Source organism: Nerophis ophidion, linkage group LG23, assembly GCF_033978795.1.
Source record: "Nerophis ophidion isolate RoL-2023_Sa linkage group LG23, RoL_Noph_v1.0, whole genome shotgun sequence".
Lineage (NCBI taxonomy): Eukaryota > Metazoa > Chordata > Actinopteri > Syngnathiformes > Syngnathidae > Nerophis > Nerophis ophidion.
The window spans coordinates 37797903-37823795 of NC_084633.1; the positions used below are offsets into that span (position 1 = coordinate 37797903).

The 25893-nt window shown below is 46.7% G+C and overlaps 1 protein-coding gene across 3 annotated transcripts; it reads right to left on the minus strand.

Moving 5' to 3' along the window:
* Positions 1–966: 966 nt before the first annotated feature.
* Positions 967–22112, minus strand: spns1 (SPNS lysolipid transporter 1, lysophospholipid). Of its 3 annotated transcripts, XM_061884343.1 has the most exons (13): positions 21805–22107; positions 21194–21592; positions 21070–21135; positions 20872–21008; positions 20653–20804; positions 20520–20586; positions 20317–20459; positions 11628–11780; positions 11370–11559; positions 10368–10433; positions 1428–1526; positions 1151–1319; positions 967–1084 (listed from the first exon to the last, which is right to left on the minus strand). In XM_061884343.1, the coding sequence occupies exons 2-13, from the start codon at positions 21384–21386 to the stop codon at positions 1014–1016; spliced, it is 1506 nt and encodes a 501-aa protein (XP_061740327.1). In that variant the 5' UTR covers positions 21387–21592; positions 21805–22107; the 3' UTR covers positions 967–1013. The 3 variants fall into 3 exon arrangements, with proteins under 3 accessions (XP_061740327.1, XP_061740326.1, XP_061740325.1); XM_061884342.1 differs by lacking the exons at positions 967–1084; positions 1151–1319; positions 1428–1526; ... (1 more) ...; positions 11370–11559; positions 11628–11780 and adding an exon at positions 16585–18375 and having other exon boundaries at positions 21848–22112; XM_061884341.1 differs by lacking the exons at positions 967–1084; positions 1151–1319; positions 1428–1526; ... (1 more) ...; positions 11370–11559; positions 11628–11780 and adding an exon at positions 16585–18375 and having other exon boundaries at positions 21805–22112.
* Between the last annotated feature and the right edge of the window lie 3781 nt (positions 22113–25893).

Genomic DNA, 25893 nt, shown 5'->3' on the forward strand with positions numbered 1-25893 from the left:
GCAGATGACTAGTACAACACTAGTAGAGTAGGAGTACAACACTAGCAGAGGACTAGTATAACACTAGTAGAGTAGGAGTATAACACTAGCAGAGGACTAGTATAACACTAGTAGAGTAGGACTACAACACTAGCAGAGGACTAGTACAACACTAGCAGAGGACTAGTATAACACTAGCAGAGGACTAGTATAACACTAGTAGAGTAGGAGTATAACACTAGCAGAGGACTAGTATAACACTAGTAGAGTAGGACTACAACACTAGCAGAGGACTAGTATAACACTAGCAGAGGACTAGTATAACACTAGTAGAGTAGGACTACAACACTAGCAGAGGACTAGTATAACCCCAGTAAAGTAGGAGTACAACACTAGCAGAGGACTAGTACAACACTAGTAGAGTAGGAGTACAACACTAGCAGAGGACTAGTACAACACTAGTAGAGTAGGAGTACAACACTAGCAGAGGACTAGTACAACACTAGTAGAGTAGGAGTACAACACTAGCAGAGGACTAGTACAACACTAGTAGAGTAGGACTACAACACTAGCAGAGGACTAGTATAACACTAGTAGAGTAGGAGTACAACACTAGCAGAGGACTAGTATAACACTAGCAGAGGACTAGTATAACACTAGTAGAGTAGGAGTATAACACTAGCAGAGGACTAGTATAACACTAGTAGAGTAGGACTACAACACTAGCAGAGGACTAGTATAACACTAGCAGAGGACTAGTATAACACTAGTAGAGTAGGACTACAACACTAGCAGAGGACTAGTATAACCCCAGTAAAGTAGGAGTACAACACTAGCAGAGGACTAGTACAACACTAGTAGAGTAGGAGTACAACACTAGCAGAGGACTAGTACAACACTAGTAGAGTAGGAGTACAACACTAGCAGAGGACTAGTGTAAGACTAGCAGAGTTGTAGTTAGTGTTGGTCAGAAAAGAGAAGAGGTAGTAAAACTGTGGGTGGTTTATTGAGTGGGTAAAAAAGGTGGCAGGCGGTCAGACGAGCACACTGGACACGGGGACCCGAGTGGAGCGCCCACTTTGTGGCACCACGATGGGCTCCTCGTCTGCGGACCAGAGAAAGGTCATGTGACGTCACGCTGTCAGGTCGTGTGACCCTACACACATGCTACCTGAGGGCGGGAAGTTCTCCGCCCGATGGCGATCTCTCTCGATGAAGAGGGCGGTGGCCAGGAAGAAAGCTCCGCCCACCACGGCCACAAAGGAGCAGAGCAGCAGCGCCGTCTGCAGAGAGCGGAACTGCCACAGGAAGGAGTCTCTCTTCCTCAGGGCGTCAGACACCTGCAACATGCCGCACACCTGCTGGGCTGTGGCCAGGCTCCGCCCCTCCTGTGTGCACGTGCGTGCGTGCGCGTGTGTGTGTGTGTGTGTGTGTGTGCATCAGCTCACCACTCCTATCAGATAGGGACTTCCTGCATCTCCTAGCAGGTGTGAGATGACGATCTGTAGAGCCTCTGCGGTGGAGCGTCGAGTAGGAACCACCACATACTGAGAAGAAGAGAAGGTAAGTAGCAACCACCACATACTGAGAAGAAGAGAAGGTAAGTAGCAACCACCACGTACTGACAGAAGAGAAGGTAAGTAGCAACCACCACATACTGAGAAGAAGAGAAGGTAAGTAGCAACCACCACATACTGAGAAGAAAAGAAGGTAAGTAACAACCACCACATACTGAGAAGAAGAGAAGGTAAGTAGCAACCACCACATACTGAGAAGAAGAGAAGGTAAGTAGCAACCACCACATACTTAGAAGAAGAGAAGGTAAGTAGCAACCACCACATACTGAGAAGAAGAGAAGGTAAGTAACAACCACCACATACTGAGAAGAAGAGAAGGTAAGTAGCAACCACCACATACTTAGAAGAAGAGAAGGTAAGTAGCAACCACCACATACTTAGAAGAAGAGAAGGTAAGTAACAACCACCACATACTGAGAAGAAGAGAAGGTAAGTAGCAACCACCACATACTGAGAAGAAGAGAAGGTGAGTAGCAACCACCACATACTGACAGAAGAGAAGGTAAATAGCAACCACCACATACTGAGAAGAAGAGAAGGTAAGTAGCAACCACCACATACTGAGAAGAAGAGAAGGTAAGTAGCAACCACCACATACTGAGAAGAAGAGAAGGTAAATAGCAACCACCACATACTGAGAAGAAGAGAAGGTAAGTAGCAACCACCACATACTGAGAAGAAGAGAAGGTAAATAGCAACCACCACATACTGAGAAGAAGAGAAGGTAAATAGCAACCACCACATACTGAGAAGAAGAGAAGGTAAGTAGCAACCACCACATACTGAGAAGAAGAGAAGGTAAGTAGCAACCACCACATACTGAGAAGAAGAGAAGGTAAATAGCAACCACCACATACTGAGAAGAAGAGAAGGTAAGTAGCAACCACCACATACTGAGAAGAAGAGAAGGTAAGTAGCAACCACCACATACTGAGAAGAAGAGAAGGTAAGTAGCAACCACCACATACTGAGAAGAAGAGAAGGTAAATAGCAACCACCACATACTGAGAAGAAGAGAAGGTAAGTAGCAACCACCACATACTGACAGAAGAGAAGGTAAGTAGCAACCACCACATACTGAGAAGAATAGAAGGTAAGTAGCAACCACCACATACTGAGAAGAAGAGAAGGTAAGTAGCAACCACCACATACTGACAGAAGAGAAGGTAAGTAGCAACCACCACATACTGAGAAGAATAGAAGGTAAGTAGCAACCACCACATACTGAGAAGAAGAGAAGGTAAGTAGCAACTACCACATACTGAGAAGAAGAGAAGGTAAGTAGCAACCACCACATACTGAGAAGAAGAGAAGGTAAATAGCAACCACCACATACTGAGAAGAAGAGAAGGTAAGTAGCAACCACCACATACTGAGAAGAAGAGAAGGTAAATAGCAACCACCACATACTGAGAAGAAGAGAAGGTAAGTAGCAACCACCACATACTGACAGAAGAGAAGGTAAGTAGCAACCACCACATACTGAGAAGAAGAGAAGGTAAGTAGCAACCACCACATACTGAGAAGAAGAGAAGGTAAGTAGCAACTACCACATACTGAGAAGAAGAGAAGGTAAGTAGCAACCACCACATACTGAGAAGAAGAGAAGGTAAGTAGCAACCACCACATACTGAGAAGAAGAGAAGGTAAATAGCAACTACCACATACTGAGAAGAAGAGAAGGTAAGTAGCAACCACCACATACTGAGAAGAAGAGAAGGTAAGTAGCAACCACCACATACTGAGAAGAAGAGAAGGTAAGTAGCAACCACCACATACTGAGAAGAAGAGAAGGTAAATAGCAACCACCACATACTGAGAAGAAGAGAAGGTAAGTAGCAACCACCACGTACTGACAGAAGAGAAGGTAAGTAGCAACCACCACATACTGAGAAGAAGAGAAGGTAAGTAGCAACCACCACATACTGAGAAGAAAAGAAGGTAAGTAACAACCACCACATACTGAGAAGAAGAGAAGGTAAGTAGCAACCACCACATACTTAGAAGAAGAGAAGGTAAGTAGCAACCACCACATACTGAGAAGAAGAGAAGGTAAGTAACAACCACCACATACTGAGAAGAAGAGAAGGTAAGTAGCAACCACCACATACTTAGAAGAAGAGAAGGTAAGTAGCAACCACCACATACTTAGAAGAAGAGAAGGTAAGTAACAACCACCACATACTGAGAAGAAGAGAAGGTAAGTAGCAACCACCACATACTGAGAAGAAGAGAAGGTAAGTAGCAACCACCACATACTGACAGAAGAGAAGGTAAATAGCAACCACCACATACTGAGAAGAAGAGAAGGTAAGTAGCAACCACCACATACTGAGAAGAAGAGAAGGTAAGTAGCAACCACCACATACTGAGAAGAAGAGAAGGTAAATAGCAACCACCACATACTGAGAAGAAGAGAAGGTAAGTAGCAACCACCACATACTGAGAAGAAGAGAAGGTAAATAGCAACCACCACATACTGAGAAGAAGAGAAGGTAAATAGCAACCACCACATACTGAGAAGAAGAGAAGGTAAGTAGCAACCACCACATACTGAGAAGAAGAGAAGGTAAGTAGCAACCACCACATACTGAGAAGAAGAGAAGGTAAATAGCAACCACCACATACTGAGAAGAAGAGAAGGTAAGTAGCAACCACCACATACTGAGAAGAAGAGAAGGTAAGTAGCAACCACCACATACTGAGAAGAAGAGAAGGTAAGTAGCAACCACCACATACTGAGAAGAAGAGAAGGTAAATAGCAACCACCACATACTGAGAAGAAGAGAAGGTAAGTAGCAACCACCACATACTGACAGAAGAGAAGGTAAGTAGCAACCACCACATACTGAGAAGAATAGAAGGTAAGTAGCAACCACCACATACTGAGAAGAAGAGAAGGTAAGTAGCAACCACCACATACTGACAGAAGAGAAGGTAAGTAGCAACCACCACATACTGAGAAGAATAGAAGGTAAGTAGCAACCACCACATACTGAGAAGAAGAGAAGGTAAGTAGCAACTACCACATACTGAGAAGAAGAGAAGGTAAGTAGCAACCACCACATACTGAGAAGAAGAGAAGGTAAATAGCAACCACCACATACTGAGAAGAAGAGAAGGTAAGTAGCAACCACCACATACTGAGAAGAAGAGAAGGTAAATAGCAACCACCACATACTGAGAAGAAGAGAAGGTAAGTAGCAACCACCACATACTGACAGAAGAGAAGGTAAGTAGCAACCACCACATACTGAGAAGAAGAGAAGGTAAGTAGCAACCACCACATACTGAGAAGAAGAGAAGGTAAGTAGCAACTACCACATACTGAGAAGAAGAGAAGGTAAGTAGCAACCACCACATACTGAGAAGAAGAGAAGGTAAGTAGCAACCACCACATACTGAGAAGAAGAGAAGGTAAATAGCAACTACCACATACTGAGAAGAAGAGAAGGTAAGTAGCAACCACCACATACTGAGAAGAAGAGAAGGTAAGTAGCAACCACCACATACTGAGAAGAAGAGAAGGTAAGTAGCAACCACCACATACTGAGAAGAAGAGAAGGTAAATAGCAACCACCACATACTGAGAAGAAGAGAAGGTAAGTAGCAACCACCACATACTGACAGAAGAGAAGGTAAGTAGCAACCACCACATACTGAGAAGAATAGAAGGTAAGTAGCAACCACCACATACTGAGAAGAAGAGAAGGTAAGTACCAACCACCACATACTGACAGAAGAGAAGGTAAGTAGCAACCACCACATACTGAGAAGAATAGAAGGTAAGTAGCAACCACCACATACTGAGAAGAAGAGAAGGTAAGTAGCAACCACCACATACTGAGAAGAAGAGAAGGTAAGTAGCAACCACCACATACTGACAGAAGAGAAGGTAAGTAGCAACCACCACATACTGAGAAGAAGAGAAGGTAAGTAGCAACCACCACATACTGAGAAGAAGAGAAGGTAAGTAGCAACCACCACATACTGAAGAAGAGAAGGTAAATAGCAACTACCACATACTGAGAAGAAGAGAAGGTAAGTAGCAACCACCACATACTGACAGAAGAGAAGGTAAGTAGCAACCACCACATACTGAGAAGAAGAGAAGGTAAGTAGCAACCACCACATACTGACAGAAGAGAAGGTAAGTAGCAACCACCACATACTGACAGAAGAGAAGGTAAGTAGGAGAGGAGGAGAGGAGAAGATGCTTGAAGGAGAGGAAAAGAAGAAGATGAGTGGTAGTAGAAAGAGAAGAAACGCAGGTGAGTAGTAGTAGGAGGAGAAGAGAAGGTGGTGAGTAGTCGGAGGAGGAGGAGAAGAGAAGAAACGCAGGTGAGTAGTAGTAGGAGAAGAGAAGGTGTGAGTAGTAGGAGGAGAAGAAGAGAAGAAACAAAGGTGAGTAGTAGTAGAAGGAGGAGAAGAGAAGGTGGTGAGTAGTAGGAGGAGAAGAAGAGAAGAAACGCAGGTGAGTAGTAGTAGGAGAAGAGAAGGTGGTGAGTAGTAGGAGGAGGAGAAGAAGTGAAGAAACGCACGTGAGTAGTAGTAGAAGGAGGAGAAGAGAAGGTGGTGAGAAGTAGGAGGAGGAGGAGAAGAAGAGAAGAAACGCAGGTGAGTAGTAGTAGGAGAAGAGAAGGTGGTGAGTAGTAGGAGGAGGAGAAGAAGAGAAGAAACGCACGTGAGTAGTAGTAGAAGGAGGAGAAGAGAAGGTGGTGAGGAGTAGGAGGAGGAGGAGAAGAAGAGAAGAAACGCAGGTGAGTAGTAGTAGAAGGAGGAGAAGAGAAGGTGGTGAGAAGTAGTAAGAGGAGAAGAAGAGAAGAAACGCAGGTGAGTAGTAGTAGTAGGAGAAGAGAAGGTGGTGAGTAGTAGGAGGAGGAGAAGAAGAGAAGAAACGCACGTGAGAAGTAGTAGAAGGAGAAGAGAAGGTGGTGAGAAGTAGGAGGAGGAGGAGAAGAGAAGAAACGCACGTGAGTAGTAGTAGAAGGAGAAGAGAAGGTGGTGAGAAGTAGGAGGAAGAGGAGAAGAGAAGAAACGCAGGTGAGTAGTAGTAGAAGGAGGAGAAGAGAAGGTGGTGAGAAGTAGTAAGAGGAGGAGGAGAAGAGAAGAAACGCAGGTGAGTAGTAGTAGAAGGAGGAGAAGAGAAGGTGGTGAGAAGTAGTAAGAGGAGGAGAAGAAGAGAAGAAACGCAGGTGAGTAGTAGTAGGAGGAGAGAAGGTGGTGAGTAGTGGGAGGAGGAGAAGAAGAGAAGAAACGCAGGTGAGTAGTAGTAGGAGGAGAAGAGAAGGTGGTGAGTAGTAGGAGGAGGAGAAGAAGAGAAGAAACGCAGGTGAGTAGTAGTAGGAGGAGAAGAGAAGGTGGTGAGTAGTAGGAGGAGGAGAAGAAGAGAAGAAACGCAGGTGAGTAGTAGTAGAAGGAGGAGAAGAGAAGGTGGTGAGAAGTAGTAAGAGGAGAAGAAGAGAAGAAACGCAGGTGAGTAGTAGGAGAAGAGAAGGTGGTGAGTAGTAGGAGGAGGAGAAGAAGAGAAGAAACGCACGTGAGAAGTAGTAGAAGGAGAAGAGAAGGTGGTGAGAAGTAGGAGGAGGAGGAGAAGAGAAGAAACGCACGTGAGTAGTAGTAGAAGGAGGAGAAGAGAAGGTGGTGAGAAGTAGGAGGAGGAGGAGAAGAAGAGAAGAAACGCAGGTGAGTAGTAGTAGAAGGAGGAGAAGAGAAGGTGGTGAGAAGTAGTAAGAGGAGAAGAAGAGAAGAAACGCAGGTGAGTAGTAGGAGAAGAGAAGGTGGTGAGTAGTAGGAGGAGGAGAAGAAGAGAAGAAACGCACGTGAGAAGTAGTAGAAGGAGAAGAGAAGGTGGTGAGTAGTAGGAGGAGGAGAAGAAGAGAAGAAACGCACGTGAGTAGTAGTAGAAGGAGGAGAAGAGAAGGTGGTGAGAAGTAGGAGGAGGAGGAGAAGAAGAGAAGAAACGCAGGTGAGTAGTAGTAGAAGGAGGAGAAGAGAAGGTGGTGAGAAGTAGTAAGAGGAGAAGAAGAGAAGAAACGCAGGTGAGTAGTAATAGTAGGAGAAGAGAAGGTGGTGAGTAGTAGGAGGAGGAGAAGAAGAGAAGAAACGCACGTGAGAAGTAGTAGAAGGAGAAGAGAAGGTGGTGAGAAGTAGGAGGAGGAGGAGAAGAGAAGAAACGCACGTGAGTAGTAGTAGAAGGAGAAGAGAAGGTGGTGAGAAGTAGGAGGAAGAGGAGAAGAGAAGAAACGCAGGTGAGTAGTAGTAGAAGGAGGAGAAGAGAAGGTGGTGAGAAGTAGTAAGAGGAGGAGGAGAAGAGAAGAAACGCAGGTGAGTAGTAGTAGAAGGAGGAGAAGAGAAGGTGGTGAGAAGTAGTAAGAGGAGGAGAAGAAGAGAAGAAACGCAGGTGAGTAGTAGTAGGAGGAGGAGAGAAGGTGGTGAGTAGTGGGAGGAGGAGAAGAAGAGAAGAAACGCAGGTGAGTAGTAGTAGGAGGAGAAGAGAAGGTGGTGAGTAGTAGGAGGAGGAGAAGAAGAGAAGAAACGCAGGTGAGTAGTAGTAGGAGGAGAAGAGAAGGTGGTGAGTAGTAGGAGGAGGAGAAGAAGAGAAGAAACGCAGGTGAGTAGTAGTAGTAGGAGAAGAGAAGGTGGTGAGAAGTAGGAGGAGGAGAAGAAGAGAAGAAACGCAGGTGAGTAGTAGTAGAAGGAGGAGAAGAGAAGGTGGTGAGAAGTAGTAAGAGGAGAAGAAGAGAAGAAACGCAGGTGAGTAGTAGGAGAAGAGAAGGTGGTGAGTAGTAGGAGGAGGAGAAGAAGAGAAGAAACGCACGTGAGAAGTAGTAGAAGGAGAAGAGAAGGTGGTGAGAAGTAGGAGGAGGAGGAGAAGAGAAGAAACGCACGTGAGTAGTAGTAGAAGGAGAAGAGAAGGTGGTGAGAAGTAGGAGGGAGGAGAAGAAGAGAAGAAACGCACGTGAGTAGTAGTAGAAGGAGAAGAGAAGGTGGTGAGAAGTAGGAGGAAGAGGAGAAGAGAAGAAACGCAGGTGAGTAGTAGTAGAAGGAGGAGAAGAGAAGGTGGTGAGAAGTAGTAAGAGGAGGAGGAGAAGAGAAGAAACGCAGGTGAGTAGTAGTAGAAGGAGGAGAAGAGAAGGTGGTGAGAAGTAGTAAGAGGAGGAGAAGAAGAGAAGAAACGCAGGTGAGTAGTAGTAGGAGGAGGAGAGAAGGTGGTGAGTAGTGGGAGGAGGAGAAGAAGAGAAGAAACGCAGGTGAGTAGTAGTAGGAGGAGAAGAGAAGGTGGTGAGTAGTAGGAGGAGGAGAAGAAGAGAAGAAACGCAGGTGAGTAGTAGTAGGAGGAGAAGAGAAGGTGGTGAGTAGTAGGAGGAGGAGAAGAAGAGAAGAAACGCAGGTGAGTAGTAGTAGGAGGAGAAGAGAAGGTGGTGAGTAGTAGGAGGAGGAGAAGAAGAGAAGAAACGCACGTGAGAAGTAGTAGAAGGAGAAGAGAAGGTGGTGAGAAGTAGGAGGAGGAGGAGAAGAGAAGAAACGCACGTGAGTAGTAGTAGAAGGAGAAGAGAAGGTGGTGAGAAGTAGGAGGGAGGAGAAGAAGAGAAGAAACGCACGTGAGTAGTAGTAGAAGGAGAAGAGAAGGTGGTGAGAAGTAGGAGGAAGAGGAGAAGAGAAGAAACGCAGGTGAGTAGTAGTAGAAGGAGGAGAAGAGAAGGTGGTGAGAAGTAGTAAGAGGAGGAGGAGAAGAGAAGAAACGCAGGTGAGTAGTAGTAGAAGGAGGAAAAGAGAAGGTGGTGAGAAGTAGTAAGAGGAGGAGAAGAAGAGAAGAAACGCAGGTGAGTAGTAGTAGGAGGAGGAGAGAAGGTGGTGAGTAGTGGGAGGAGGAGAAGAAGAGAAGAAACGCAGGTGAGTAGTAGTAGGAGAAGAGAAGGTGGTGAGTAGTAGAAGGAGGAGAAGAAGAGAAGAAACGCAGGTGAGTAGTAGTAGGAGAAGAGAAGGTGGTGAGTAGTAGGAGGAGGAGAAGAAGAGAAGAAACGCAGGTGAGTAGTAGTAGGAGGAGAAGAGAAGGTGGTGAGTAGTAGTAGGAGGAGAAGAGAAGGTGGTGAGTAGTAGGAGGAGAAGAGAAGAAACGCAGGTGAGTAGTAGTAGAAGGAGGACAAGAGAAGGTGGTGAGAAGGCGAAGGAGGAGAAGAGAAGGTGGTGAGTAGTAGTAGGAGGAGAAGAGAAGGTGGTTAGTAGGAGGAGAAGAGAAGAAACGCAGGTGAGTAGTAGTAGGAGGAGAAGAGAAGGTGGTGAGTAGGAGGAGGAGAAGAAGAGAAGAAACGCAGGTGAGTAGTAGTAGGAGGAGAAGAGAAGGTGGTGAGTAGTAGGAGGAGGAGAAGAAGAGAAGAAACGCAGGTGAGTAGTAGTAGGAGGAGAAGAGAAGGTGGTGAGTAGTAGTAGGAGGAGAAGAGAAGGTGGTGAGTAGTAGGAGGAGAAGAGAAGAAACGCAGGTGAGTAGTAGTAGGAGGAGAAGAGAAGGTGGTGAGTAGTAGTAGGAGGAGAAGAGAAGGTGGTGAGTAGTAGGAGGAGAAGAGAAGAAACGCAGGTGAGTAGTAGTAGAAGGAGGACAAGAGAAGGTGGTGAGAAGGCGAAGGAGGAGAAGAGAAGGTGGTGAGTAGTAGTAGGAGGAGAAGAGAAGGTGGTGAGTAGTAGGAGGAGAAGAGAAGAAACGCAGGTGAGTAGTAGTAGGAGGACAAGAGAAGGTGGTGAGAAGGCGAAGGAGGAGAAGAGAAGGTGGTGAGAAGTAGGAGGAGGAGAAGAAGAGAAGGTGGTCCTTACCAGAAGAATGTCGGCTACGATGGCCCAGTTCATGGACAGGAAGCACTCTCCCAGGAAAATAAACACCTGCAGGTGTTAGCATGTACTTAGTATGTTGCAACCTTCTTGCTATAGCTAGCATGTTGCAAGACAGTAGTTAGCATGTAGTGAGCATTTTTAACATGTTTCTGGCATGCAGTTAACATGTCCCTAGCTTGTAATTCACATGTAGCTAGCATATGGCTAGCATGTAGTTAGCATATTGCTATTGTGTAACTAGCGTGTAGCTGGTGTATAGCCAGCATGCAGTGAGCAAGTAGTTAGCATGTTGTGTTTAGAATATATCTAGCATTTTGTAGCCTGTAACTAGCATGTAGCTCACATGTAATTAGCATATGGCTAGCATGTAACAATCATGTAATTAGCATATGACTAGCATGTAACAAGCATGTAGGTGGCATATGGCTAGCCTGTTGTAAGCATGTAATTAGCATATGGCTAGGACGTAACAAGCATGTAGTGGGCATGTAGTAAGCATTTAATTGGCATAAGGCTAGCATGTAGTAAGCCTGTCATTAGCATATGGCTAGCATGTCGTTAGTTTATTGTTATTGTGTAACTAGCATGTAGCTGGTATATAGCCAGTATGTAGTAAGCAAGCAGTTAGCATGTTGTTAGCCAATAGGTAGCATGTTGCTAGCATTTTTTAGCCTGTAACTAGCATGTAGCTCACATGTAATTAGCATATGGCTAGTATGTAACAATCTTGTAATTAGCATATGGCTAGCATGTAACAAGCATGTAGTTAGCATGTAATTGGCATAAAGCTAGCATGTTATTAGCATGTGGCGAGCATGTAGTAAGCATGTAATTAGCATATGGCTAGCATGTAGTAGGAATGTAGTTAGCATGTAGTTGGCATGTGGCTGGCATGTAGTAAGCATGTAATTAGCATACGGCTAGCATGTAGTTAGCATGTAGTTGGCATGAGGCTGGCATGTAGTGAGGACAAAGAGGTCTCACATAGGTGGCCACGGTGCTGGCCTGAGCGAAGACAACAGCCAGGTAGAGGAAGGGCGCCGACAGCAGCAGGCCACTGGCGCACACCAGCGGGTCCGCCCGTGGCGTCCTGCTCCTGAGCAGGCGGCTGGCCTGCACGCCGCTGGCCACGCCCAGCACGCCCGTCACGCACGTGATGACGCCAAAAATGAGACTGGTGGAGGAAAAGTTTGAATGGCGGCGCTGTGCACTGGGGGCGGGGTCAACAGCAGGTAACCTCACCTGTCAGAAGACGGGCAGTGACCCTTCATGCAGGGCACTCGCTCCCCCGTGAACACAGCCGCTCTGAGCAGGAAGGTGGGGGCCCATAGAGCCAGCGAGCCTGTGACGAAGGCCACGGCCGTGAAGCCCAGGGTGGACAAGATGAAGGAGGTGCTGGGGACACAAAGACAAGATGAAGGAGGTGCTGGGGACACAAAGACAAGATGAAGGAGGTGCTGGGGACACAAAGACAAGATGAAGGAGGTGCTGGGGACACAAAGACAAGATGAAGGAGGTGCTGAGGACACAAAGACAAGATGAAGGTGGTGTTGAGGACACAAAGACAACATGAAGGAGGTGTTGAGGACACAAAGACAAGATGAAGGTGGTGCTGGGGACACAAAGACAAGATGAAGGAGGTGCTGGGGACACAAAGACAAGATGAAGGAGGTGCTGAGGACACAAAGACAAGATGAAGGTGGTGTTGAGGACACAAAGACAACATGAAGGAGGTGTTGAGGACACAAAGACAAGATGAAGGTGGTGCTGGGGACACAAAGACAAGATGAAGGAGGTGCTGGGGACACAAAGACAAGATGAAGGAGGTGCTGAGGACACAAAGACAAGATGAAGGAGGTGCTGGGGACACAAAGACAAGATGAAGGAGGTGCTGAGGACACAAAGACAACATGAAGGAGGTGTTGAGGACACAAAGACAAGATGAAGGTGGTGCTGGGGACACAAAGACAAGATGAAGGAGGTGCTGAGGACACAAAGACAAGATGAAGGAGGTGCTGAGGACACAAAAACAAGATGAAGGAGGTGCTGGGGACACAAAGACAAGATGAAGGAGGTGCTGAGGACACAAAGACAAGATGAAGGAGGTGCTGAGGACACAAAGACAAGATGAAGGTGGTGTTGAGGACACAAAGACAAGATGAAGGTGGTGTTGAGGACACAAAGACAAGATGAAGGTGGTGTTGAGGACACAAAGACAAGATGAAAGAGGTGCTGGGGACACAAAGACAAGATGAAGGAGGTGCTGAGGACACAAAGACAAGATGCAGGAGGTGCTGAGGACACAAAGACAAGATGAAGGAGGTGCTGAGGACACAAAGACAAGATGAAGGAGGTGCTGAGGACACAAAGACAAGATGAAGGTGGTGTTGAGGACACAAAGACAAGATGAATGTGGTGTTGAGGACACAAAGACAAGATGAAAGAGGTGCTGGGGACACAAAGACAAGATGAAGGAGGTGCTGAGGACACAAAGACAAGATGCAGGAGGTGCTGAGGACACAAAGACAAGATGAAGGAGGTGCTGAGGACACAAAGACAAGATGAAGGAGGTGCTGAGGACACAAAGACAAGATGAAGGTGGTGTTGAGGACACAAAGACAAGATGAAGGTGGTGTTGAGGACACAAAGACAAGATGAAAGAGGTGCTGGGGACACAAAGACAAGATGAAGGAGGTGCTGAGGACACAAAGACAAGATGCAGGTGGTGTTGAGGACACAAAGACAAGATGAAGGTGGTGTTGAGGACACAAAGACAAGATGAAGGTGGTGTTGAGGACACAAAGACAAGATGAAAGAGGTGCTGGGGACACAAAGACAAGATGAAGGAGGTGCTGAGGACACAAAGACAAGATGAAGGAGGTGCTGGGGACACAAAGACAAGATGAAGGAGGTGCTGGGGACACAAAGACAAGATGAAGGAGGTGCTGAGGACACAAAGACAAGATGAAGGTGGTGTTGAGGACACAAAGACAAGATGAAGGTGGTGTTGAGGACACAAAGACAAGATGAAGGTGGTGTTGAGGACACAAAGACAAGATGAAAGAGGTGCTGGGGACACAAAGACAAGATGAAGGAGGTGCTGAGGACACAAAGACAAGATGCAGGAGGTGCTGAGGACACAAAGACAAGATGAAGGAGGTGCTGAGGACACAAAGACAAGATGAAGGAGGTGCTGAGGACACAAACACAAGATGAAGGAGGTGCTGAGGACACAAAGACAAGATGAAGGAGGTGCTGGGGACACAAAGACAAGATGAAGGAGGTGCTGGGGACACAAAGACAAGATGAAGGAGGTGCTGAGGACACAAAGACAAGATGAAGGTGGTGTTGAGGACACAAAGACAAGATGAGGGAGGTGTTGAGGACACAAAAACAAGATGAAAGAGGTGCTGGGGACACAAAGACAAGATGAAGGAGGTGCTGGGGACACAAAGACAAGATGAAGGAGGTGCTGAGGACACAAAGACAAGATGAAGGAGGTGCCGGGGACACAAAGACAAGATGAAGGAGGTGCCGGGGACACAAAGACAAGATGAAGGAGGTGCTGGGGACACAAAGACAAGATGAAGGAGGTGCTGAGGACACAAAGACAAGATGAAGGTGGTGTTGAGGACACAAAGACAAGATGAGGGAGGTGTTGAGGACACAAAAACAAGATGAAAGAGGTGCTGGGGACACAAAGACAAGATGAAGGAGGTGCTGGGGACACAAAGACAAGATGAAGGAGGTGCTGAGGACACAAAGACAAGATGAAGGAGGTGCCGGGGACACAAAGACAAGATGAAGGAGGTGCCGGGGACACAAAGACAAGATGAAGGAGGTGCTGGGGACACAAAGACAAGATGAAGGAGGTGCTGAGGACACAAAGACAAGATGAAGGTGGTGTTGAGGACACAAAGACAAGATGAAGGAGGTGCTGGGGACACAAAGACAAGATGAAGGAGGTGCTGAGGACACAAAGACAAGATGAAGGTGGTGTTGAGGACACAAAGACAAGATGAAGGAGGTGCCAGGGACACAAAGACAAGATGAAGGAGGTGCCGAGGACACAAAGACAAGATGAAGGTGGTGTTGAGGACACAAAGACAAGATGAAGGAGGTGCCGGGGACACAAAGACAAGATGAAGGAGGTGCTGGGGACACAAAGACAAGATGAAGGAGGTGCTGAGGACACAAAGACAAGATGAAGGAGGTGCCAGGGACACAAAGACAAGATGAAGGTGGTGTTGAGGACACAAAGACAAGATGAAGGAGGTGCCGAGGACACAAAGACAAGATGAAGGAGGTGCTGAGGACACAAAGACAAGATGAAGGAGGTGCTGGGGACACAAAGACAAGATGAAGGTGGTGCTGGGGACACAAAGACAAGATGAAGGTGGTGTTGAGGACACAAAGACAAGATGAAGGAGGTGCCAGGGACACAAAGACGAGATGAAGGTGGTGCCGGGGACACAAAGACAAGATGAAGGAGGTGCTGGGGACACAAAGACAAGATGAAGGAGGTGTTGAGGACACAAATACAAGATGAAGGAGGTGCCGAGGACACAAAGACAAGATGAAGGAGGTGTTGAGGACACAAAGACAAGATGAAGGTGGTGTTGAGGACACAAAGACAAGATGAAGGAGGTGCTGAGGACACAAAGACAAGATGAAGGAGGTGTTGAGGACACAAATACAAGATGAAGGAGGTGCCGAGGACACAAAGACAAGATGAAGGAGGTGTTGAGGACACAAAGACAAGATGAAGGAGGTGCCGGGGACACAAAGACAAGATGAAGGATGTGCCGAGGACACAAAGACAAGATGAAGGTGGTGTTGAGGACACAAAGACAAGATGAAGGAGGTGCCGGGGACACAAAGACAAGATGAAGGAGGTGCTGGGGACACAAAGACAAGATGAAGGAGGTGCTGAGGACACAAAGACAAGATGAAGGAGGTGAAGAGGACACAAAGACAAGATGAAGGAGGTGCCGAGGACACAAAGACAAGATGAAGGAGGTGTTGAGGACACAAATACAAGATGAAGGAGGTGCCGAGGACACAAAGACAAGATGAAGGAGGTGTTGAGGACACAAAGACAAGATGAAGGAGGTGCCGGGGACACAAAGACAAGATGAAGGAGGTGCCGAGGACACAAAGACAAGATGAAGGTGGTGTTGAGGACACAAAGACAAGATGAAGGAGGTGCCGGGGACACAAAGACAAGATGAAGGAGGTGCTGGGGACACAAAGACAAGATGAAGGAGGTGCTGAGGACACAAAGACAAGATGAAGGAGGTGCTGAGGACACAAAGACAAGATGAAGGAGGTGAAGAGGACACAAAGACAAGATGAAGGAGGTGCCGAGGACACAAAGACAAGATGAAGGAGGTGTTGAGGACACAAAGACAAGATGAAGGAGGTGCCGGGGACACAAAGACAAGATGAAGGAGGTGCCGAGGACACAAAGACAAGATGAAGGTGGTGTTGAGGACACAAAGACAAGATGAAGGAGGTGCCGGGGACACAAAGACAAGATGAAGGAGGTGCTGAGGACACAAAGACAAGATGAAGGAGGTGCCAGGGACACAAAGACAAGATGAAGGTGGTGTTGAGGACACAAAGACAAGATGAAGGAGGTGCCGAGGACACAAAGACAAGATGAAGGTGGTGTTGAGGACACAAAGACAAGATGAAGGAGGTGCCGGGGACACAAAGACAAGATGAAGGAGGTGCTGGGGACACAAAGACAAGATGAAGGAGGTGCTGAGGACACAAAGACAAGATGAAGGAGGTGCTGAGGACACAAAGACAAGATGAAGGAGGTGCTGAGGACACAAAGACAAGATGAAGGAGGTGCCAGGGACACAAAGACAAGATGAAGGTGGTGTTGAGGACACAAAGACAAGATGAAGGAGGTGCTGGGGACACAAAGACAAGATGAAGGAGGTGCTAGGGACACAAAGACAAGATGAAGGAGGTGCCAGGGACACAAAGACAAGATGAAGGTGGTGCCAGGGACACAAAGACAAGATGAAGGTGGTGTTGAGGACACAAAGACAAGATAAAGGAGGTGCTGGGGACACAAAGACAAGATGAAGGAGGTGCCAGGGACACAAAGACAAGATGAAGGTGGTGTTGAGGACACAAAGACAAGATGAAGGAGGTGCCAGGGACACAAAGACAAGATGAAGGTGGTGTTGAGGACACAAAGACAAGATAAAGGAGGTGCTGGGGACACAAAGACAAGATGAAGGAGGTGCCAGGGACACAAAGACGAGATGAAGGTGGTGTTGAGGACACAAAGACAGGATTAAGGTGGTGCTGAGGACACAAAAACAAGACAAAGGTGGTGCCGAGGACACAAAGCAAAGCATGTGGTGCTGGGGACACAAAAACAAGATTAAGGTGGTGCTGAGGACACAAAAACAAGATTAAAGTGGTGCTGAGGACACTAAAAACAAGATGAAGGTGGTGCTGGGGATACAAAGACAAGATGAAGGAGGTGCCGGGGACACAAAGACAAGATGAAGGTGGTGTTGAGGACACAAAAACAAGATGAAGGAGGTGCTGGGGACACAAAGACAAGATGAAGGAGGTGCCGGGGACACAAAGACAAGATGAATGTGGTGCTGGGGACACAAAGACAGGATTAAGGTGGTGCTGAGGACACAAAAACAAGACAAAGGTGGTGCCGAGGACACAAAGCAAAACATGTGGTGCTGGGGACACAAAAACAAGATTAAGGTGGTGCTGAGGACACAAAAACAAGATTAAAGTGGTGCTGAGGACATTAAAAACAAGATGAAGGTGGTGCTGGGGACACAAAGACAAGATGAAGGAGGTGCCGGGGACACAAAGACAGGATTAAGGTGGTGCTGAGGACACAAAAACAAGATGAAGGTGGTGCCGAGGACACAAAGCAAAGCATGTGGTGCTGGGGACACAAAAACAAGATTGAGGTGGTGCTGAGGACACAAAAACAAGATTAAAGTGGTGCTGAGGACACAAAGACAAGATGAAGGAGGTGCCGGGGACACAAATACAGGATTAAAGTGGTGTTGAGGACACAAAAACAAATGAAGGTGGTGTTGAGGACACAAAAACAAGATGAAGGCGGTGCTGGGGACACAAAAACAAGAAGAAGGAGGTGCTGGGGACACAAAGACAAGATGAAGGAGGTGGCGGGGACACAAAGACAAGATGAAGGAGGTGCTGGGGACACAAAGACAAGATGAAGGAGGTGCTGGGGACACAAAAACAAGATGAAGGAGGTGCCGGGGACACAAAAACAAGAAGAAGGCGGTGCTGGGGACACAAAAACAAGAAGAAGGAGGTGCTGGGGACACAAAGACAAGATGAAGGAGGTGGCGGGGACACAAAGACAAGATGAAGGAGGTGCCGGGGACACAAAGACAAGATGAAGGTGGTGTTGAGGACACAAAGACAGGATGAAGGAGGTGCCGGGGACACAAAGACAAGATGAAGGTGGTGTTGAGGACACAAAGACAAGATGAAGGAGGTGCCGGGGAAGCAAAGACAAGATGAAGGAGGTGCTGAGGACACAAACACAAGATGAAGGAGGTGCCGGGGAAACAAAGACAAGATGAAGGTGGTGCCGGGGACACAAAGACAAGATGAAGGTGGTGTTGAGGACACAAACACAAGATGAAGGAGGTGCCGGGGAAACAAAGACAAGATGAAGGTGGTGCCGGGGAAACAAAGACAAGATGAAGGAGGTGTTGAGGACACAAAGACAAGATGAAGGTGGTGCCGGGGACACAAAGACAAGATGAAGGTGGTGCCGGGGACACAAAGACAAGATGAAGGTGGTGTTGAGGACACAAACACAAGATGAAGGAGGTGCCGGGGAAACAAAGACAAGATGAAGGTGGTGCCGGGGACACAAAGACAAGATGATGGTGGTGTTGAGGACACAAAGACAAGATGAAGGAGGTGCCGGGGAAACAAAGACAAGATGAAGGAGGTGTTGAGGACACAAAGACAAGATGAAGGTGGTGCCGGGGACACAAAGACAAGATGAAGGTGGTGTTGAGGACACATAGACAAGATGAAGGAGGTGCCGGGGACACAAAGACAAGATGAAGGTGGTGTTGAGGACACAAAGACAAGATGAAGGAGGTTCCGGGGAAACAAAGACAAGATGAAGGAGGTGCCGGGGACACAAAGACAAGATGAAGGAGGTGCCGGGGACACAAAGACAAGATGAAGGCGGTGTTGAGGACACAAAAACAAGATGAATGTGGTGTTGAGGACACAAAGACAAGATGAAGGTGGTGCTGAGGACACAAAGACAAGATGAAGGAGGTGCCGGGGACACAAAGACAAGATGAAGGCGGTGTTGAGGACACAAAAACAAGATGAAGGCGGTGTTGAGGACACAAAAACAAAATGAATGTGGTGTTGAGGACACAACAACAAAATTAAGGTGGTGTTGAGGACACAAAAACAAGATGGAGGAGGTGCTGGGGACACAAAAACACGATGAAGGAGGTGTTGAGGACACAACAACAAAATTAAGGTGGTGTTGAGGACACAAAAACAAGATGGAGGAGGTGCTGGGGACACAAAAACAAGATGAAGGCGGTGTTGAGGACACAAAAACAAAATGAATGTGGTGTTGAGGACACAACAACAAAATTAAGGTGGTGTTGAGGACACAAAGACAAGATGAAGGAGGTGCTGGGGACACAAAAACACGATGAAGGAGGTGTTGAGGACACAAAAACAAAATGAATGTGGTGTTGAGGACACAACAACAAAATGAAGGTGGTGTTGAGGACACAAAAACAAGATGGAGGTGCTGGGGACACAAAGACAAGATGAAGGCGGTGTTGAGGACACAAAAACAAGATGAATGTGGTGTTGAGGACACAACAACAAAATTAAGGTGGTGTTGAGGACACAAAAACAAGATGGAGGTGCTGGGGACACAAAGACAAGATGAAGGCGGTGTTGAGGACACAAAAACAAAATGAAGGCGGTGTTGAGGACACAAAAACAAAATGAATGTGGTGTTGAGGACACAACAACAAAATTAAGGTGGTGTTGAGGACACAAAAACAAGATGGAGGTGCTGGGGACACAAAGACAAGATGAAGGCGGTGTTGAGGACACAAAAACAAGATGAATGTGGTGTTGAGGACACAAACACAAGATGAAGGAGGTGCCAGGGAAACAAAGACAAGATGAAGGAGGTGCCGGGGACACAAAGACAAGATGAAGGTGGTGTTGAGGACACATAGACAAGATGAAGGAGGTGCCGGGGAAAAAAGACAAAATGAAGGAGGTGCCGGGGACACAAGGACAAGATGAAGGCGGTGTTGAGGACACAAAGACAAGATGAAGGAGGTGCTGAGGACACAAAGACAAGATGAAGGAGGTGCCGGGGAAACAAAGACAAGATGAAGGCGGTGTTGAGGACACAAAAACAAGATGAATGTGGTGTTGAGGACACAAAGACAAGATGAAGGAGGTGCCGGGGACACAAAGACAAGATGAAGGCGGTGTTGAGGACACAAAAACAAGATGAAGGCGGTGTTGAGGACACAAAAACAAAATGAATGTGGTGTTGAGGACACAACAACAAAATTAAGGTGGTGTTGAGGACACAAAAACAAGATGGAGGTGCTGGGGACACAAAGACAAGATGAAGGAGGTGCTGGGGACACAAAAACAAGATGAAGGAGGTGCCGGGGACACAAAGACAAGATGAAGGTGGTGTTGAGGACACAAAGACAAGATGAAGGTGGTGTTGAGGACACAAAGACAAGATGAAGGTGGTGTTGAGGACACAAAAACAAGATGAATGTGGTGTTGAGGACACAAAGGCAAGATGAAGGTGGTGTTGAGGACACAAACACAACCTTCAGTCTTCGGGACAGTTGAAACGTCGCCATGGCGATCTTACTTGGTGCTCAGGGCCCGCAGGTCGCTCAGCCAGCTGGTCCGGTGCAGCTGGTGTTGGTGCCGGGCTTCTATGGCGCCGCGTTTGGGCTCCTGCACCACCAGGAGCAGCAGCAGCACCGCCAGCAGCCCCAACGCTGGTGTCACCTGCGGCACAGGAAGTGAGCACCCAGCAGACATGCACACGCACACACGCACTCCACCCACCCGCAGCGCCCAGTGCCAGTCCTCCGTCACGTTGCTGACTTGCGAGCCCACGATGTAGCCCAGACCGCTGGTGGCGACAAGACCGTCACATTTCAGGTGTCTCGAGGAGCGGCGTGCGTGAGGCTCCGCCTACCTGCCCACCGGGATGGCGAAGTAAAAGACAGACAGCATGTTTGTCCTGGTCTCTTTGACGAAGAGGTCGGCGATGATGGTGGGCGCGATTGTGGAGTAGCTGGCCTCGCCCACGCCCACCAGGCCGCGGGTCAGCAGCAGCGCCCAGAAGTGCTGTGGCACAGGAAGACAGGTGAACACGCCCACAATTTCAGGCTCCCCCCCCCCCCCCCCCACTCACCTCCTTGGGCGTGTAGGAGCTGGCGAGCGTCACCAGGGACCAGAAGGCGATGCCGCCGCTCATGATCCACTTCCTGTTGTACCTGTCGCCCAGGTAACCGAAGAGCGGCGCCAGGACCATGTAGCTGCAGATGAAGACTGAGCAAACAGGAAGTGAGCTCACAGACGGCCGCACCTGTCCACGCCCGCTTCCGCTTACCCGTTTGGAGCAGGCCCGACTTGCCGTCGTCGATCCCGAAGTAATGCTCGATGTCGGGAAGAACGCCTGGCGGAGAAAGGGCAGGTGAAGGTGCGTTGTGGGCGTGTCCTACCAGCGTGCGTACCTGCCACCGTGAACCTGTCCATGTAGTTGAGGAGGTTGATGTAGCACAGGACCAGCACCGTCACCACCGCGCGCGTGGCCGACACGCCGCTCGCAGGCTCCTCCCTCTCCGCCGCCTCCTCCCTCTCCTCCGCCTCGCTGTCGTCGTCAGACAAGAACGGCGCAGAGTCCGACGCGGGCGCCTCCAGAGACATGGCGCGGGCGCAGGAAGTGGGCTTTATTGACAGGCGTACCTAATACAGTGGCCCGGCGGAAACGACCCGCAGGTGGCTCGGGCCGGGTGACGTCAAAACGAAGTGGGCGTGGCGACACCGAGGCTCCGCCTCTCCCTGATGAAACTGCCGGATCTCCTCCCTCGGGAACATGAGCGCGGCCGTCAAGACGCCATCGGGGCCACTTCCTGTAATGCGCCGACGAAAAGAGGACAAGCAGTTTGAGAAATGAAAGTCTACTAACACGTGACTTCGTTCGCAGCCAATCAGTGGATGACTTGGTCCGTCACGTGACCGATTATTGCTGTAAAAATACAACACGAGTCAAGCGTTTCTAATGCATAACACAACTATTTATACTACTGGTAGACATATTTATGATGATGTTGACCGACATTACCTCGCTGAATTCCAAGCGACTTTACTTCGACGAGCTTGTTTACCTCGCAGGTTGAGTCAGACGTAGAGACTGTTTGTCCACTTCCGGTCAAACCTTGGCCTATCGCGCGCGCACAAGCCGTCTAAAGTCGTCTTGCTCGGCCGCGTTTGCACGTCTACTTTCACCACTTGATGACCTTTAGGGCTAAGACTTGTTAAAACTTCAAAAAAGACGCGTCTGCTGCCGCCATGACCCTTGCGGACGGATTGTTGTTTCGCAGCTCACGTGACGGCACGTCACGTGTCCACACAGAGCCAATCAGACGACGAGTACTCGTCTGGCCCGTCAACTTCCGGAAAACGGCAAAATAAAATCAGTGCGAGGTAGTGAATCAGCGATTAAAAAATAATACACTTATTTTGACTTTAGAGATGACATGTAAAACCAAAACATTTTTTTTATTATTGTCCTCAATGAAAATAACTCGTAAAGTACATATATGAATGAATTATTTCAACTTCAAAAATGACGTGTAAAAACAAGTTATTGTCTTTAATGTAGCCGCGTGTCCTGTGTACTTATCTAATAAAATAATAAACGGGAGACATTAGAGGAGGTCTAGTAGCCACCGCTTCTTTAATGTTATCTTCACACGCCTTTTTTTTCTTAGAAACGTTTATTTATAATTTTCACCATTTACAAACAGTTGAGAAATAATAATCAAAGTACAAAACTCTGGAGGGACAAAACTCTGGAGGGACAAAACTCCAATGTATATTTTATATGTTTGTACAGTGAATGTATATGTACAGTATGTGTATATGTATATTTGTGCAGTGAATGTATATGTACAGTATGTGTATATGTATGTTTGTACAATAAATGTATATGTACAGTATGTATGTTTGTACAGTGAATGTATATCTACAGTATGTATGTTTGTACAGTAAATGTATATGTACAGTATGTGTATATGTATGTTTGTACAGTGAATGTATATGTACAGTATGTGTATGTTTGTACAGTGAATGCATATGTACAGTATGTGTTCATGTATGTTTGTACAGTAAATGTATACATACAGTATGTGTATATGTATATTCGTGCAGTGAATGTATATGTACAGTATGTGTATACGTATGTTTGTACAATAAATGTATATGTACAGTATGTATGTTTGTAGAGTGAATGTATATGTACAGTATGTGTATATGCATATTTGTACAGTGAATGTATACGTACAGTATGTGTATGTGTTTGTACAGTGAATGTACATGTACAGTATGTGTATACATATGTTTGTAGAGTGAATGTATATGTACAGTATGTGTATATGCATATTTGTACAGTGAATGTATACGTACAGTATGTTTGTACAGTGAATGTATATGTACAGTATGTGTATATGCATATTTTTACAGTGAATGTATACGTACAGTATGTTTGTACAGTGAATGTATATGTACAGTATGTGTATATGCACATTTGTACAGTGAATGTGTATGTACAGTATATGTATATGCACATTTGTACAGTGAATGTATATGTACAGCATATGTATATGTATGTTTGTACAGTGAATGTATACGTACAGTATGTGTATATGTATGATTGTACAATAAATGTATATGTACAGTATGTATGTTTGTGGAGTGAATGTATATGTACAGTATGTGTATATGCATATTTGTACAGTGAATGTATACGTACAGTATGTGTATGTGTTTGTACAGTGAATGTATATGTACAGTATGTGTATACATATGTTTGTAGAGTGAATGTGTATGTACAGTATGTTTGTACAGTGAATGTATATGTACAGTATGTGTATATGCATATTTGTACAGTGAATGTATACGTACAGTATGTTTGTACAGTGAATGTATATGTACAGTATGTGTATATGCACATTTGTACAGTGAATGTATATGTACAGTATATGTATGTTTGTACAGTGAATGTATACGTACAGTATGTGTATATGTATGTTTGTACAGTGAATGTATACGTACAGTATGTGTATATGTATGATTGTACAGTGACTGTGCGTGTGGATGTATGTACTTTGAGTATGTAGGTATGTACTGTATTTGTGTATGTATGTGGAAGCCTCAGTACCTACATACTGTATGTATGAATAAGGGTGTGTATGTGAGTATACAGTATGTGTATTTGTATGTACAATATATTTGACTCCCAGTGTACATTAGAGCCAGAGTACGGACGGCCGCAGCCACCCAGAGAGCAGGTGTGGCGCCCAGGGATCGTACATTTGTTTACAAGTCAGGTCTTCTGGCCATGAACTCACACAACCGCTCAAGGTTTCCTTGCAAGCACGAGCCCGGCCCCTGGACCCTGCAAACTCTCCATCGCTAGAGCTGAATTCGAGACCATGGAACGCCTCGGAATCATTCGCCGCTCAGACAGCCAGTGGGCGTCGCCCCTCCACATGGTGGAGAAGCAGGGAGGTGGTTGGAGGCCATGCGGTGATTACCACAGACTCAACGACGCGACTACCCCGGACCAATATCCAGTCCCCTACGCACAAGATGTTTCCGCCAACTTGGCTGGTAAAACTGTTTTCTAAGGTAGATGTCGTCCGGGGTTGTCATCAGGTGCCGGTCCACCCCTCTTGTTATCCCAAAGACAGCATTCATCACCCAATTTGGACCGTTCAAATTTTTACGAATGCCTTTTGGTCTTAAGAGCGCCGCACAGACTTTCCAGCGGTTGATGGACTCTGTTTTACCTGACTTGCCGTTTCTGTTCGTCTACTTGGACGACATCCTGCTAGCCATCACCTCTCAGCCCTAAGGACCCTTTTTCAGCGCCGGGCTCATTGTTAACCCGGTGCCAGTTCGGGTTGTCTGTTAAAAGCTGAATGGGTCAAAACACGCTGAGGAATTCTACAAGAAGGGACAGAGCCGCCTCTACTTCCTCAGGAGGCTAGGATCCTTCAACGTCTGTACAAAGATGTTGAAGATGTTCTACGAGTCAGTGGTGGCAGGTGCCTTCTTGTACGCCGTGGCTTGCTGGGGCAGCGGGCTAAGAGTGAGGGACACAAACAGACAGGACAAGCTGGTAGAGAAGGCCAGTAACGTGGTGGGAGTGGAGCTGGACTCTCTGGCGGTGGTGTCAGAGAGGAGAAGTCTAGCAAAACTCCTAGCCATTATGGACAACACCTCCCACCCACTACACTCGGACCTTGTGGAGAGAATGAGCACGTTCAGTGGAAGGCTCGGACTCCCTAAATGCAAAACGGAACAACAAAGGAGGTCCTTCATACAGACAGCCAACAGACTGTATAATGCATATGTTCCTTGACTGCACTTAAATGTAGAATATATGTAGAATATATTCATACTATTAATATATTATATAATATACGTTATATATTATTCATTATTATTATTGTCTATTGTGAGCGAACTGTGGTACTGACTATCCCCCAGGGATCAAAAAAGTACTTTCTATTCTATTCTATTCAATTATCGGAGGTGGGTAGAGTAGCCAGATATTGTACTCAAGTAAGAGTACTGTTACTTTACATATGTATTAAATCTAAATATAACCAAATTATTTTAACTTGATATGACATGTCTAATCATGTGACTGTATAAAACACTGGCCATACAGCAATAGATGTCTATTATCTGACACCTGACATGTTAGCTACCTCTCTTTATTTTTAACGTCTGTGGGGGAGAGGCGTGGCCTGCAAACCTGCAGCGAAGCGGGGTGTGCCAGGACCGGCTTTGACATCTGCGACAGTTGCGTAGATGGCCCACCTGGGCCTGCTTAGCTAATCACCTGTCGCTTTGTTAAAAGGCAGCAGCCGGGTTGGAAAGTTGGAGTTGGAGCACGAGCGAGACTGACACACACAAAAGACAATTGCTGAAAAGCACACCAGACTATTGAGGAATAAACCAGTGTTCTGAACCCTGAACGGAGCTGTGATGTCAGTACCTGGTGGTCTGAAGAACCCGGAGGAGAGATACCTCCACAATGTCTATTTTCTGCTGGATCTATTCTCTATTTTATGCTGCAGCTGTCACATAGACTGTAATATTGTACATGGTCATTGTTATATAGATATAATATATCGGTATA